We start from the raw sequence: 14,580 nt of genomic DNA, 5'->3' as shown, positions 1-14,580 counted from the left end.
GGTGAAGAAAAGTACAAAACAGGCAGAATGTGGTCACTGAAGAGTGACCTTAGCCTAACACTCCCCAGAAACACAGCCAGTTCTTCTCAGATACCGTTGTTTGGGATGTCTTCTTTTTTTTTTTTTTTTGGGGGGGGGTGGGCGGGGTTGCGGAGTGGGGTAGAGAAGTACAGTGTAAGCATAATGTATCATCTTAAATGGGGTAGGGCTTTAACAAGGGCTGCATCTTGGGCATGATCCTCTCTTCTTCCCCTCTGCAGTTAGGTGTGCATGTACCCAACTGCACGCCTGGCTCTGCATCAGCCTCCAGCTGGGCCTCCAACACCACTTCCCATACTCCTCCTACCATCCCGTGCTCCATCTGTGCTCACAGTTCAGCTCTGTGTTACTCATACTGCTTTGTAGCTTTCATCGTGTTCTTTTCTGGTTTTTCATGTTCCTGTAGTCAACAAGATCAGGACCAGAGAAATGTCAACTGGATTTTGTGGAAGTCAGAATCAAGAGCTCCCGTCATTTTAAAATTTAGTTCAGTTTTTTGCTTACATTTCAGTATTTGTAACTTACTCATTTAACTGTGTCATTTAAACAGCAATCTCACCATTAACACAGAGTTAAATATAAAACACATTGAGAGGACACATCTGAAAGGAGCCATTCAAAGCCATTACCAGGGAAAATGTCCAAAGTCTTTACAGCTGCTGCTTCTCTGCGCTCTTAATCCGTATGTGCAGAACAGAGGGACACCTGACGTGACAACAGAAGGGCCATCCCCAGCCCATTCCCATCTCTTGGAAACAAAGCCACAACCCCAGAATTTCTGTTTTTGAAAAGTGTTTACTCACGTAGTTTAAATAAATTAATTTGCAAATAAAAGTTAAAACTACAGTATACTATAGTTTGAATAAGATGATTAGAACAACTACAATACAGGGATTTCTTGCTGCATAAGTTTCATTACTTAATGCATATAATCTGGAAAATGTCAAAATCAGTTATATTTCTATGGAAAGGGAGTAACAGCAGTTACTTGTACATGACAGCTAACTGAACTTATAGTACAGGTTTCCTGACACATGCATTTCCTGAGTGAACCAAACAATATATATAATTTTTTTTAAAAATGGAGAAATAATTGACAGTCAAAGTAATTCATGACATCTAAGCAACACAGGTCTCTTTAAACAAAGAAAATTTTAGAATAGCTTCAAAAGAAAAATGAAAGCTAAAGCTTTGCTATAAAGTACAGAAATTTTCTTACTGTCAATTATACAGTACACATTTTTTAAAAATGTACGAAGCTGGCCAAAAAAACTCAAATCAATGCTAAAAAGGTCAGGTTGCCATGAAGCACAGTGGGCTGGCAGCAGAGCTGCATGTAGACACTGGTCTTTTCTGGTGGATACAGAGGGGAAGGAGGGGGAGGAAGAGGAGAGCAGACAGAGACCAGAGTAAGCAGAGCCCACAGCAGCTTCTCACACTGAGGGTCTGAGCCCAGCCCAGCCCCAGCTCTCTCAACAGACTGCCAGCTGTGCCCAGCTGCCCGAGGATGCAGGGACAAAGCCCCTGGCTACCAGGCTCCACCACTGTTCCACATGTGGCCCAGATGAGCATCTGCACCTGGCAGAGGGGCAAAGGCCAGGCCTGAGGCCCCCCACCAGTCAGCAGGTGGAAGGCTGAGCATCCAGCTGACAAACACCTCTCACGCTGGGACTGTGGCAAAGTCACAAACTGCTCCCCACACACGTGCCCAGATGCATCCACCTCTCCCCTTGTCCCCACCCCCCACCCCCAAACAGCAAGGAACAGAATAAGCCTCATCTTTCTGGTCTGTTCATGTTTAACATTGGAAAAACCCTCACAAAGGTCACTAATGCTAAATAAAGAGAAGTGTTAGCGTGAAGGGAGAAAAAAATCCTTAATCTAGACTAAGTTGCATATTCAAAGAGTCTGGCAAATATTCTCCTCATAACCAGATCTTAAGTACAGTCCTACCAAAAAGACAATTTAAGAAGTCCTTCTTAGCTACCTTTCAACACGGTTAAAGCACAACTTTATGCCATCATAATTTGCATTAGCTTTGTTTAAAAAGCATTTTAACTATTCTAAGAACTCAGTATTTTAGATTAAAAGATTTTTCTACCATTTTCATCCCATGTTCTTCTCCATCCAGAACTACTCTACACATCCAATCGCTGGATGTAACACACTATGACCATGCTACTCTCTAAACATTCTAGATATTTTCAATAATAAAGATAAATAGAAAAGAGTTAATATACATGTTATATTTTACAATGTTTGCATCCAAGCTGTAAACTAATGTTCTTTGAACTATTTACCCTCCATATACAAAAAGAATGAAACACCTTTGAAACACTGCGGGCATGTGATTCAAAAACCATTAAACTGAAGGCATTGAAGTTCACTAAACACTTCCTTCAGCTCTTCAGAAGTAGTTATTAACCAAAAAAAAAGCAGGAGGTCTCCCCCTTCTCCCCCCATTTCTTCTATTTCCAGACTTTTCTCAATAAAGAGGGATTTAGCTGTTGTAATAAAAAAACCAAAAAATTCTTCATTTTAATGCAAACCAGCAAAGCCCAGAGAATATGAAAAACAGTTGGTTTAAAAATGAGAATCGCTTAGCTTATCAGTTTACTGCAGTCCTTGGGAACACCTGTGTTAGTCGAGAGGCCCTTGGAAAATGAGCCTGATGTAACCCTGCTCACCAGCCAGCTGATGCGCACAGAAGGGACAGGCTGCGTGAAAAGTGTGAGTACCGTGAGGAAGAGGAATTTGGGACCAATATGCAGTTGTCTTTTCTGAGCACACGTGTCCACACGGGCTGAATGCATGAGTTGGAGGTCCAGCATCCACATAAAATCCTGCTTCACACCCGAGCCACAGAGGCACGTAGGGACCAACGGAGCGGCACATGGGGCACTCGCGGTCCTTGCCGTCCCTCTCCTCTTTGTTCCCCCAGTTGTGGTAGCCGTGCACGTGGCCGCAGTTCAGGTACACCCACGGCTGCTTTTCGTCTACAACATCTTTTCTCTTCATGCTGGGGAAGGCCAGGGTGTTGAAGCCCACGGGGCACTGGGGCCTGGCTGCGTTGATCTCCTGCCTCAGAGCCTCCAGGTGCTTGACGGTCGGCGTGCGCGCGAGCCCCTCGGCCGTGCGCCACAGCAGCGTCGCCCCGCACAGGTCGATCAGGGAGCCGTCCTGCAGCTGGTTCGTCTCGTTCTCAACCTTAACATGGACACAGACATGGAGAGCCATCACCTAAGGGTCTCTGAAGAGTAACAACATGCACTTCCACAATACTAATCTGCCTGGAAGGTCCATCAAAGTTTCAAGCAGCTTCTGACTGTGTCCACAAGACACAGATAGAGAGCCCAGTATCAGCTTCTCTCTGCCCTCCTTTTTTTTGGAAAAACCCCACCCCAACATCTTAAAATATTAAAGCATGCATTAAAATAGACAACATCGAGTCAAGAAAAGCTCCTCTCCCATCTTAACAACTCTCTATTCCATTCCTATAGCACTCTGAACTATGTTACTTGAAATGCCTCAAGGAGTATCACAAGACTGTTTTAGTCCTCCATCATATTTTAGACTTTTCTTAAAACACCCCTTTACACATGTCTTTCCCTTCCTCCCATTAGCACTCCTAGCTAAATACACTACTTAAAATGTTCAATATAGCATTTCTTTTTGCTGAGACATCCCAAGTCATATTGAACCCAAATATCTCCTGGAAATGTCACCAATGCTTTGAAAACAAGAGGAAGAGGGAAAACTCAGAATGCCAACATGGAAATGTTAATCCAATAAAATCCAATAAAATTATAATCCAATAAAATTATAACTATTTTTTATTATTCTATAAAAAAGGAAAAGTGGGAAAAGCATAAACTCAAAAGGGAGAATCAGGAAAATACTTGTAGAATGTGCAGGAGAGCTTGCAGAAATACAGAGTAGACTGGAAAATCAGTTTAGGAGAGCAGTCTAGATGTGCAATTGAGTACTAGTTTGCAGATAAACTCAGTTATTCAGGTTGATCAAGACACCTTTGCGCACACAGACAGACACATAAGAGGCAGTGTAACTGATTGCATAGGTGACAACTACATGGAATTCCAGCAGATTCCAGCTCTATGCCCAAATTATACCCCTTATGGCTGCACCATTTTAAACAGATTGCATGAAACACTGGTCACTCCTCTCACCATTTTTCCCCTTTGTTGAGCTGATCTGGTTTCACGGAGGCTGAACACATTCCCACACACAGAAATCTCTCTCCACACCCCTGGCTTGGAGTCTTCTGTGAATCCATTACGAGGATGCATAACAAGAACTCCATTTGTTGTTAGTCCATCCATTTGCCCATCTGATGTCTTCCACTTTGCAGCTTTCTCCTAAAAGAAATCACAACAATGAGAACCTTTAATTTGGCTGGAGTTATGAATTATTTTAAAAAGATAAGCGTGCAATGAACTTTTAGTGGAAAAAAGAATAAGAATTCCCTTACCCCAAGAAAAATGTTTTTTGAGGAGTCAAATCCTGCAGCGTATATTCTTGCTGTAAAGGGAGGGTTACGTTCACATATGATTCTGCAGGCAAACCTTGATATTGTGCTCTGCACAGACTGTGTATCTGAATTACTCTGACTCCCAGGAACTGTATCTGTTACTACAAAGTCTATAGGACTCTCCGTTGACCGACCAATCTGGAAAAGCATTAAAAAAAAAAACCAAACAACTGGTCAGAAGTTTGTCTTTGGGTCTAGGACTATTCAAATTCAAAGCAATTAAAAACAATAATACAAAAATCATGACATTACAGTTTAATGCATTCCTGTCCACCAGTCTATCAATTTAGGTTTCTAAAGCCTCATCTGAATTGATGAATTTTTCCGCCTCCAAATGATCAAAGTTATTCTAAAAGCTGGGTACAACCAAGTGAAGGAAGGAGAAATAAAATGATGTAATTAAGTCAGTTCTGAGATGATTTCCCATTGAAGGCCTTTTCATCAGAGAGGTTACACTCAGGTCAGGCAGACCAGCTGCAGGAGCACCAAAACAGCCAGGGAACAGCATTTAGAGGGAAGAACGGTGACACGCAGTCACTTTGTATGCCCAGAACACTCTGAACAGTGCCAGACTAAGTCAAGGTATAGATGTATGAAAATCAGATTATGTGAGCTGTCTCTTCAGCTGTGGCAGGCACTGAGAAGCAGCAAACCTTTTGTGAAAGACCAGGGATCAGGTGGCAGCAGCAGAGAGGGGCTACATTTACACACTCAGAACACAAGAATGTAACATCTGACTACAATCAGGTTTTGCTGCTAGCTACACTTCCTTTTCTGGCTGCAGGGAACTGTGAGTCTTGCAGTCCCACACAACTGTACTGAGTTTGATGAAACTGCATAGGTACCCCCTGCTTTTCCAGTCAACTCATCTTGTACTTTTTCTCGCAAAGAGGAAAATAACCCTTTCCCAAACATCCATATAGCTGGGTTTAAAGCCCTGTTACACACTACTACTCACTCATTTCCAGAGCTCTCAGGCTCTTTGAAAATAGGTGATTATATTAAGACTGATTAACTGCTGAGCAAGAGACCCAAAAGCTTGAGGTGCTTTTTGGTGAGGGCTGGAGAGCTTTCATGAGACTAAAACTGCTTTGTGAGAATCTATTTTTCTACTACTTCTTAGGCAGGATAACCCATGAGTACACGGGGACTGCCAGGGGTGATTTCAGAGCAGCACACATGCCAGAGCATGCCTGAAGAGAGAACACTCACACAAACAATAGCTTATGCTGCAGTGATTTCATTACAGCCCTTTTGCTCTGTTGTATTTGCAGTTGCAAAGCAGCTTCCTCCACCACTTCCCAACACCTCCCACCTCCTTAGATCCTGCAGTGGCGTCACAGCTAAATGCTGTGACAGCAAAACTCTTTGCCATAAACTAGTGGCAACAACGAGGGGAAAAAAAAAAAGCTACACAAGATCACAGTCTGGGAATCAGAGAGAACAAAGCCCACATTAAAAAGAACCCCAAAACAAACCCCTTCCTTTTGAGAAAAACAGGAAACAATTAAAAGATATGAGGGCACACCACAGCTGCAGATGTGTTTGTGGTCCCTTCTCATACACACAGGAACTGCAGCAAAGTTGTTTTGAACTGCCAGCATCAGCACTGAAGGCTCCTCTCTTCACATCTCCCAGTGCTTTAGACATTTCTGGGTTTGCTTTAAAAAGTTCAGAGTATTTTTCATATTAGTTGTGCCAAAAGCTTTCCTGTGTTTCCACACTGTATTTCTTCTACCCTGACTCCAACTGGCTGATCCCAAATCCCTTTGTAAATGCCAGAAGCCAAGTTCTAAGTGCTTGAAGAGAAAGGTGCCCTTTATTCTTCATTTTGCAAGGAGGGACTAGGAGACAGATTATGTGACTTGCAGACCAGCAAAGGCAAAACCATAATCTTGTGCATTAGTCACAAAATTCCCCAACTTTCACCTTTGCTCAAGTCTAAAAGAGATGTACAGACACACAGCCTTGTTCACAGGATGGCTTTGGGAATGAACTGAATTAAATTGCTCTGAACAGTGAGTGCAAAAACTGACACACAAATTTTTGGGTCTGAGAGAAAAAGCTTGCTGAGAAGATGCCTTGCTTGAAACTACCAAAAATGAGAACACACACATTTACTTCACGTACCTGGAACATATCTGTGTTGCTGTCATGAGTATATTCAACTACTACTGTCTGGGCCCGAGACAAAGTGTAAGATATGCTGTGTTGGTCCTTATTACTTATTGCCTATGGAAAAATGCCAAATGTTATTGAACCAGTGCACAATGATTCTACAGAATACAGGAGCAAAGCACACTATATATATAAAACATCAGCCTCTTCTGCTAATTAAGGCAGATGGTTGTTAATGACACACCTACAGTTAAACTTCACAAAACCCAGTCCTGGCCACTAAAAAAAAGCTGCAGGATTGATTCAGCAACAGACCAAACTGGTCTCTTCACCACATGCTGCAACTAAATAAACATAACCAGGGCATATCATTAGTCATGTTTTGTGTTAAAGCAACACTGGCCTGAACACAAAAGGACAAAACAACCAAATGCAAAGGCTAAAACTGAATGTAACACCTTCATGGCAATCTCAGAGTAAACTTGGCCAACAGCAAAGTGAGGACAAAAAACTTAGGGACTTCATTCTAAAACCAGGATTTGAGTTAATACTAAAATCAGTAATGACTGATTTAAGATACATAGATTAAAAAGTGGTGGTAAATAGGATAAAATGGAGAAACTCAACATAGGTTGCAGAAGTTGTGGCAAAGGTTTCAGTTGGTTAGTACCTACTAGGGAACTAACCAACACTTCTAAAAGTGCTGCTAAACAGCACTTACCATACCATAAAGAATTTGCAAAAATAAATGTTCTTTTCATAGATCTACTATGAATGTAGCTCCACTACATGAATTTTGCTAGAAAAATGCTTCTGATTTCAGAATACTTTATACCATTCCCTGAATTTAGGGTCAAGATGCTTAAGTGTCAAGGTATTCTGGGAGTCAAGCACTTAACACTACCATGTTTGTTTAAAGGCCTGATCTTGTCACTGGCACTTTCTAAACAACCACTAAGCATCCTCCATTTCCATTGTTTAGTAGAAATGCTCCATTAGTTATTGAACACAATTTCACACACACTTGAATAGCCACAATATTTCATGGTAATACCTTAGTGATGATGTATTAGTTTTGACATACACTGTTAAAATACAGTTCAACTTCAGGGCCTAAGCCCTTCCTTTTCTGCTTCTTAATGGGAACTCTGATTACAAGCCCTATGAAACATACCCTGCAAAACCCACTTGTCCTGATCTCTGGGAAACTCCCACTCACTGGATGGAGCACCAAGTGCACGTGGAACTTGGGCAAGGATCATTTAAAAGTCAGCTGCATGTGAAGCAAAGTTAGTCCTAAAGCAGAGTGAGTACAAAACATAAAATCTAGAATAGATGACTACCCTGTGCCCAGAACATTCATGTTTCAAAATTCTTTTTTTTTTTTTTTTCTGGCTATGGCAAGGACTATGCACCAAATCTTCTTTGATGAATTGTTTCTTGCTAACCCTGACAGGTACTAAAAAACTATGGATAAACACAAACCATTCTTTTCACAGCCAGATATTTATGCTATTTAAACCATTTCCTAACAGCTCTTTACATGGCACAAGGAGAAATCAGACCAACTTGAAGGGAGAAACGGAGCTTACCTTTGCTGCTTGAGGGGTACAGGCAATGTGCACAGTGCTGGGTTTCACCCCATTTGCCTTGGGCCTTTTAAATAAAGCAAACCTACTTTTCCTTCTCCCTCTATCTCCATTTGGGAGAGACCCATTGTACCTATCAAAAAGCACAGAAAAAGAACAAAGTCCATCATTCCTGTATTACTTAGTTTCTCATGAGATACATACCAACAAGAACTTTCATTCTAAGCACCAAGTATTTTCAATTAGTATAGTGTTACTAATTACAGATTTTCAATTAATCGCATTTAAATCCAAGAATTGATTATCACAGTACTGAAACATGTCCACAGGATTACAGCATAGAAAACCCTCAGACTCTTACACACAAACACTTACCCCAATACAATCAATTCACCATATTTGACTGGGGCTTTTGATGGATGATTTTCTTGATCAGGAGAAAACATGAGCTTAGTTAATGACTTCTCAAACTTCAGATCTCTGATCAAGAGTTGTGGCACACTTTTTTCATTATTTCCTGTAAAAATAAAACCAAAATTAAGTGTAAGAGAATACTCTATTCCAGTTACACAAACTTGCACACCACTCTGATACTGCAGTTAAAATATTTTGTGTTTTCCATGTTTTGATTTTGCCTGAAATAATTTTTAAAAACACATATATAAAACCACATGAATTAAGGTTGAATTGCCTTGAAGAAGTGCGAGATTACAAAAATAAATGCATTTAGAAAATTCCACTATGGCCTTAAAACATCCACACTTGCTTTCCTCCATGCTAGTTTTTAGAATAAATGATACATAACTTCATTTATTATATTTCATTCAGCTGTTGAGAAATAGAACCAGATAGGCATTAAATTTAAAGGAAAAAAACCCAACAAAACCCACAAAGCAAGACCAGACCATTAGCTAGACAGGCAAAAGTTTTCATGTGAAGTGTCTAATTCAGAGCTTTCTAAGAAGTTTCTGGATTTGCAGATGGAAGGAAGTTGTATGACAATTTGATATCAAGCCTACCATCAAAGTTCAGGGTATGCATTGTGATTGCTCATGTTTAGCCAGAGACAGAAGTGATATAAACATCTGTTTGAAGGAGGTTTCCTGAGGGAATTCCACATAACTCTTAATGAAAACAGTCCTGAAGTGCATTTTTTACTCAGACTTCTGCTTTGAGGAACAGTTCATATTGTATTTTTTACAGCTTCTCATTAGTAGCATTTCCAGACACTTTTGACCTACGCAGCTCATCTCTGACCTTCCTCTAGAGAAAGCCTACCCAGCAGAGCACTTTCCTGATAAAGAATAAAGCTGATGAGAGCCTGTTTGAGGCTGTCTTTGACAGAAATAGGAACATTCACTTGGTCCTTCCAGGTGAGTTTTCATACCAACTCAAAGAGCTGCTAATCTTTTTTAGTACTGATGGTTAACATTCTGCCTTCTGTGCAAATGCACTTTTTGACCCACACAGCACTTTTTGAACCCTGTCATCAACTTTGATCTCAACTACAGTGCTGTATCTCCACTTTCTTCTACCTTAAGTAGACCATGGTTATTAGCAGAAAAGATGTCATCATGCAGATATTATCTATCCCCATGTTATGTCGTAAGAACAGAGAAAAAGATGTGGCAGTGCTTGACAGCCTGCTCACATTTGTTCAGAAGCTGATGCAAAGATCCCTTTACTGACCTTATCTCTCCCAGTCTTTGCTCCTTCACAGAGAAGCTTGGCCTTCAACATGTTTCTCAAATCTAAAAGTTCTTGTTCAGCATGCATATGTTGATTGCCATCTGCAATCAGCTCACATTGCTCTAAAAACTCAAGTTTGTTCCTTCACACTATTCCACATATTTGGGAGGGGTTCTCACTAATACAGTTGTAGACATCACACTATCTCAAAGTATTTGCTATGATGCCTGCAGAACACAACCAGGAGAGTAAATAGGAATCTTTAATTTCTCCTTTCATTTCTCATCATTTTCCAAATATCTTATTTTTTTCAAGTCTGGGTACTGCAGATTCCATAGTGCTTGAAATAAGTTAACTGCAGCCTAGCCTGTCTTTGTGGCTAGCACGTACAATATTATCACAACAGTACCCTGACCCCCTGAGAGATGAGTGCATTGCAACAATCCTGATTTGCACAACAAATGCTGTGAAGTGTCTGTGTCCCATCTCCAGAACAGTGACACCAAGCTCTTTCTGCTGCCTGGGAAGCAGTGAGCACTTTCACTCAGTAGCTGTCCTGGTTCATGCCTTAGGGTACCCATCACTCAGCTGGTCTGAAAGTGCATTTTACTGATCCAGCAGTCTCCCTCTGCCACACAGGAACAGTGGCAGTGGCACAGGAGAGAGTCAAGGAATATACTTTGCTCAAAGCCTTTCTGGATTGTTGACCCAAGTGTAGCAGTAACTCCCCTGGGATTGTGAGGTTACTCACTGTTGTAGGTTTTGCCTTTAGAATTCTAAAATGAAGACATTAAAGCAAACTTATCGCATGAAAATGTGACCTTAAATGATGCCAGTAGTCACAATACATTGAAATGGAGATTGTCCCATTTGATAGAGAGCCCCACAACATTAACTGTGTTCACAGTTTTCATGTCTTCCAGGGCCCTCCTTACCTCCTGGCATCACACCCTGCTTTGGAGCACCACACTCCAACTATGTGCCTGTGAACACACCTCAGGGCTGCTTTTCTGACATTAACACTGAACTATATAGATCCTAGTGTTTAATAGCGCTCAGTTCTTTAGATGCGTTTCCCTTCTGAAGTATTTCTACTTATGAAATGAGTATAAATCTTCATGATTTATCTGTATATTAAAAATATAGATATGTTTTCTATGAAGTATTTTTACAATCAACTTCAGCATTTCTTGTTTTATTTAAGATCTTTTTGCATTATACTTGCTTGTACAGGTATCTTCTGAAAGAGCTCATCTTCTCATCTCCTCCCTACATGATTAACCTATTTTCTGCTTGAATATTGATCTCCTCAACAGCCTCTCCCCTGCAATTCAGTCTTCTTCGCATACAACTAATTTCATCTTGGCCAACAGTTGTCCTCTGCCTTCACATTTAACAATTCACAAGAAATAGCACTAGTGTAGTTTCACTGCCATGAAACTACAGCAGTGCCTATAAGGAAACAGGATAGAACTAGGAAACACCATGCCACAGCATCCAAAGATTTAAACAATATAACCCCATATGACAGTGTTAAAGAGCTAATCCTTTCACTTAGGGAGAGTGGGAAGGCAAACATTTAAAATAACTTTAGCCATTAGTACAAGAACGGGTTTGGTACAGCTTCTCCTCTTCTTCTGTTCATCCGAGGGAACAATTTTAATGGAAAACTAAAAAAAATACATGTCTCAGGCTGAGTCAACTTCAAAGCCTCACAAAAATAACACATGAACAGTTAAAGTAGACTCTACTGTGTTACCTGCACAAGTGACCAGGGAACTGTGCAGAAACGATAAAAGGGGTCAGCAGTTCCCAGGGATAGGTTTCAGCAATACAAAGAGTTATACAGAGAATCTCAGTACAAGGAAAGATGTCCCACATCTGTTGCTCAGTTCCTCCTTAAAACATTTTCTTTTGCTTTACATTTAAAGAAATCCACTCAAGTTTACTTTGCACATGATGGAAATCCACTTCTTAATAAAGTTAAGGAAGGTTTTAGTGTTAGAAATCTAGAGCCATCATTGATAACACAGCTTGCTCATCCACTTTCAAAAGTCTAGCTGAAATGTTTGGACTTCATTTTTTTTCAAATACATCTCAGAACCTTTATGAGCTTCACACACCACTTTCACAACTACTACACCCCCAGATTACTTCAACTCAAGTACATACAAGTTTAAGTAGTCCTAAAAAAAATAATCAGCCCAACATACAAACTACTTCTCATCCAGTGTGATTGGCCTGGTGCACTGTACCCAAAGGGAAAATATTTTTATTCCCAGAAATAACAAAGACCAATTATATCCTTCCAGTGAGGTCCTGAAGATCAGTCCAAGGGAAATTTCATGTCTCAGAATAAAACTCAAATGCTATCCCACTGGAGATGAGTCTAATCTGCCATGGGATAACATCTCCACTCCTGAAATAGAGCAGGCTTATGAATCATTTAAAGCTGAGTGAAGAACTTACTAGAAGGAAAACTGTTGAGTAGAAGGATCCACCAAAATATATAATGGGCCTTCTCTTGTGGTATAACCTGACCAGTTTTTATTTCTAGAGTACTACTTTTCTTCAAAAAGTTAGGAAAGGCTAATTAAAAAGACAAATTGGCTCTGAAGGGCCAGTATATAGCTAAGGAACCAACTGTTTGAACAAAATACACACAAATTACATTTTTGCTGCTTCTTGCAGCAGCATTTCCAGACATCAGTGGAACAGGCTTCATTGGAGAAAGCTCTGTACAACAGACTCTTCTAAACTCCTCCAAGAACACTCAACACTGATAAGGAATAAGATGTCAATTACAAGATTCCATCTCATCCAATGTTCTTCCAAAAATCATAGAACTGGCAGGAGCAAACATTTCATGTCAAGCTCTCTGCTTCTGCTAGAGAGAAGAGACCAAAGCCTGAAAATGCTTACCTCTGCACAGTCCTATATTATGGATTTGAAAAGATTTTGAGAGTAAAGCAACTTGCAAGGCTAAAGGCAAGTACAACTGTTTGCAGTTAGCCCCAAACCACAATGGGTACCAGGTAAAATTCTTCAGTATCAAAAATAGGAAACTGGAACAGGAAGAACTCATGAACAGGTAATATATTTATTCTCAACACAGGTTCCTCTGGGGGCAGCAGAAAGTTCAATGCTCAATACTATCACATGCAACTGTTTTGAAGGACTGGAAAGTGACACCTGAACTGAGAAAAGCATTTAAAATTTGAGGAATGTAAGTCTGGTTTCTGACAAGCCTTCATGCTCTCTAGTACTCACTAAAGCCACAGAAGGCAAAGACTGCTATAGCTGAGAAAGCAAGCCACAGATTTCTGACTCCATTCCAGTAGAAGGAAAAGTCATCATAGTCTCTCCTGTCCCATGCAAACACTGGTCCCTGCATCCAGGCAATCCCCTGGGAAGACCTCCTGAACAATACTTCAGAGTAGGTGAGGTTAAGAGCTCGCTTTCCTTAGGCACATCATTTTCCACAAGGGACAGAGACAGATGAAGTTTGGTTGGTTTTGAACTACCAGCTCTAGCTTAACCAGTCATTTGCAACCATTCAGCTGCCTTTCCTGGTCACAAGACTCACTCACAACTAGTCTTTAGTTGCTTCAACAAGTCTTCAGATTTTGTTTGCAGTAAGGCACAGCATCTTGTGAATTAACTTTGCTATTTTGTAGACCAAGTACAATTTCTGGAATTGCAGCAAGAATAGCAGTATCTTAATGGTTAAAATGGGGCAGGGGAGGGGAGAACATAAATTCAATGAGCCCAGGCAGAGATTCATTAAACACTCGTCTGAAAGCTAAAAATACTAGAATAAAAGTCTCTTTGTAATAAATTACCGTCATTTTCTAAACACAGAGCCAGCATTATAGGCTGCTAGCAACTGTAGCTAGTGCCAGACTAGCCCTTTTCTGAAATACTGCATAGAAAACCACTTACACAGTATAGAAAGAAGTCCTCTGTCAATGAATATATTAAAATAAAAATATGCTGATTCAGATGCAAAAAATGGGATTTTTCCCCTCACTTTTTATAATATTATATTTATATTCTGTATCTACATATTCTAAGGTTTGGATTTTTTTTTTTTGCTTTTAAAAATAAAGTCTATCTTATCTATTGATGTTTTTACTTTTTTTACTATTTGCAGTTCTGCACTGACTACCCTTGCAATTCTCACATACAGCTCTTCCCTGAGAAATTCTGTACTAAACCAGAGAGAATAGGGACAAAATGGAATCTAGTCCTTTTGACAGCTATACAGTGGCAGAACAAGAGGCAACAAACAAGCTACAACACAGAAAATCCTGATTAGCTATTATGGGAGAGAAAAAGCCCTCAATCCACAGAGCCTATGAGATCTCCATCTTTGGAGATCAGCTGCATGTGGCTCTGAACAGCCTGATCAAAGGCAGTCCAGTCCCATTTTGAGACCAGGGACTGAACCAAACAACCTTCCAACCCAAATTATTCCAGGAATACAATTGATTTTACGAAGTCCACACAATTCTATCAAGCAACTAGAATATGCACTTGAAGTGCATATGCTAGACATAAATTATAAGTAACTCCATTACCAATGAAACAAGATTT

At 40.3% G+C, this 14,580-nt stretch overlaps 1 protein-coding gene across 6 annotated transcripts in view; it reads right to left on the bottom strand.

Annotated features, from left to right (window-relative positions):
* Positions 1 to 509: 509 nt before the first annotated feature.
* PELI1 (pellino E3 ubiquitin protein ligase 1) overlaps positions 510 to 14,580 on the bottom strand; it is a 43,748-nt gene continuing 29,677 nt past the window's right edge. For all 6 annotated transcript variants that reach the window (XM_038131974.1, XM_038131972.1, XM_038131973.1 and 3 more), the window contains 6 exons: positions 8,671 to 8,812; positions 8,299 to 8,428; positions 6,719 to 6,820; positions 4,529 to 4,726; positions 4,227 to 4,415; positions 510 to 3,246 (listed from right to left, as the gene is read on the bottom strand). In XM_038131974.1, coding sequence (XP_037987902.1) covers positions 2,680 to 3,246; positions 4,227 to 4,415; positions 4,529 to 4,726; positions 6,719 to 6,820; positions 8,299 to 8,428; positions 8,671 to 8,741 — 1,257 coding nt within the window. In that variant the 5' untranslated portion in view covers positions 8,742 to 8,812 and the 3' untranslated portion in view covers positions 510 to 2,679. The remainder of the gene's footprint in view (positions 3,247 to 4,226; positions 4,416 to 4,528; positions 4,727 to 6,718; positions 6,821 to 8,298; positions 8,429 to 8,670; positions 8,813 to 14,580) is intronic.

This window comes from Motacilla alba, chromosome 3, assembly GCF_015832195.1.
Source record: "Motacilla alba alba isolate MOTALB_02 chromosome 3, Motacilla_alba_V1.0_pri, whole genome shotgun sequence".
Classification (NCBI taxonomy): Eukaryota; Metazoa; Chordata; class Aves; order Passeriformes; family Motacillidae; genus Motacilla; species Motacilla alba.
This window is presented reverse-complemented; position numbering and strand designations above follow the sequence as displayed.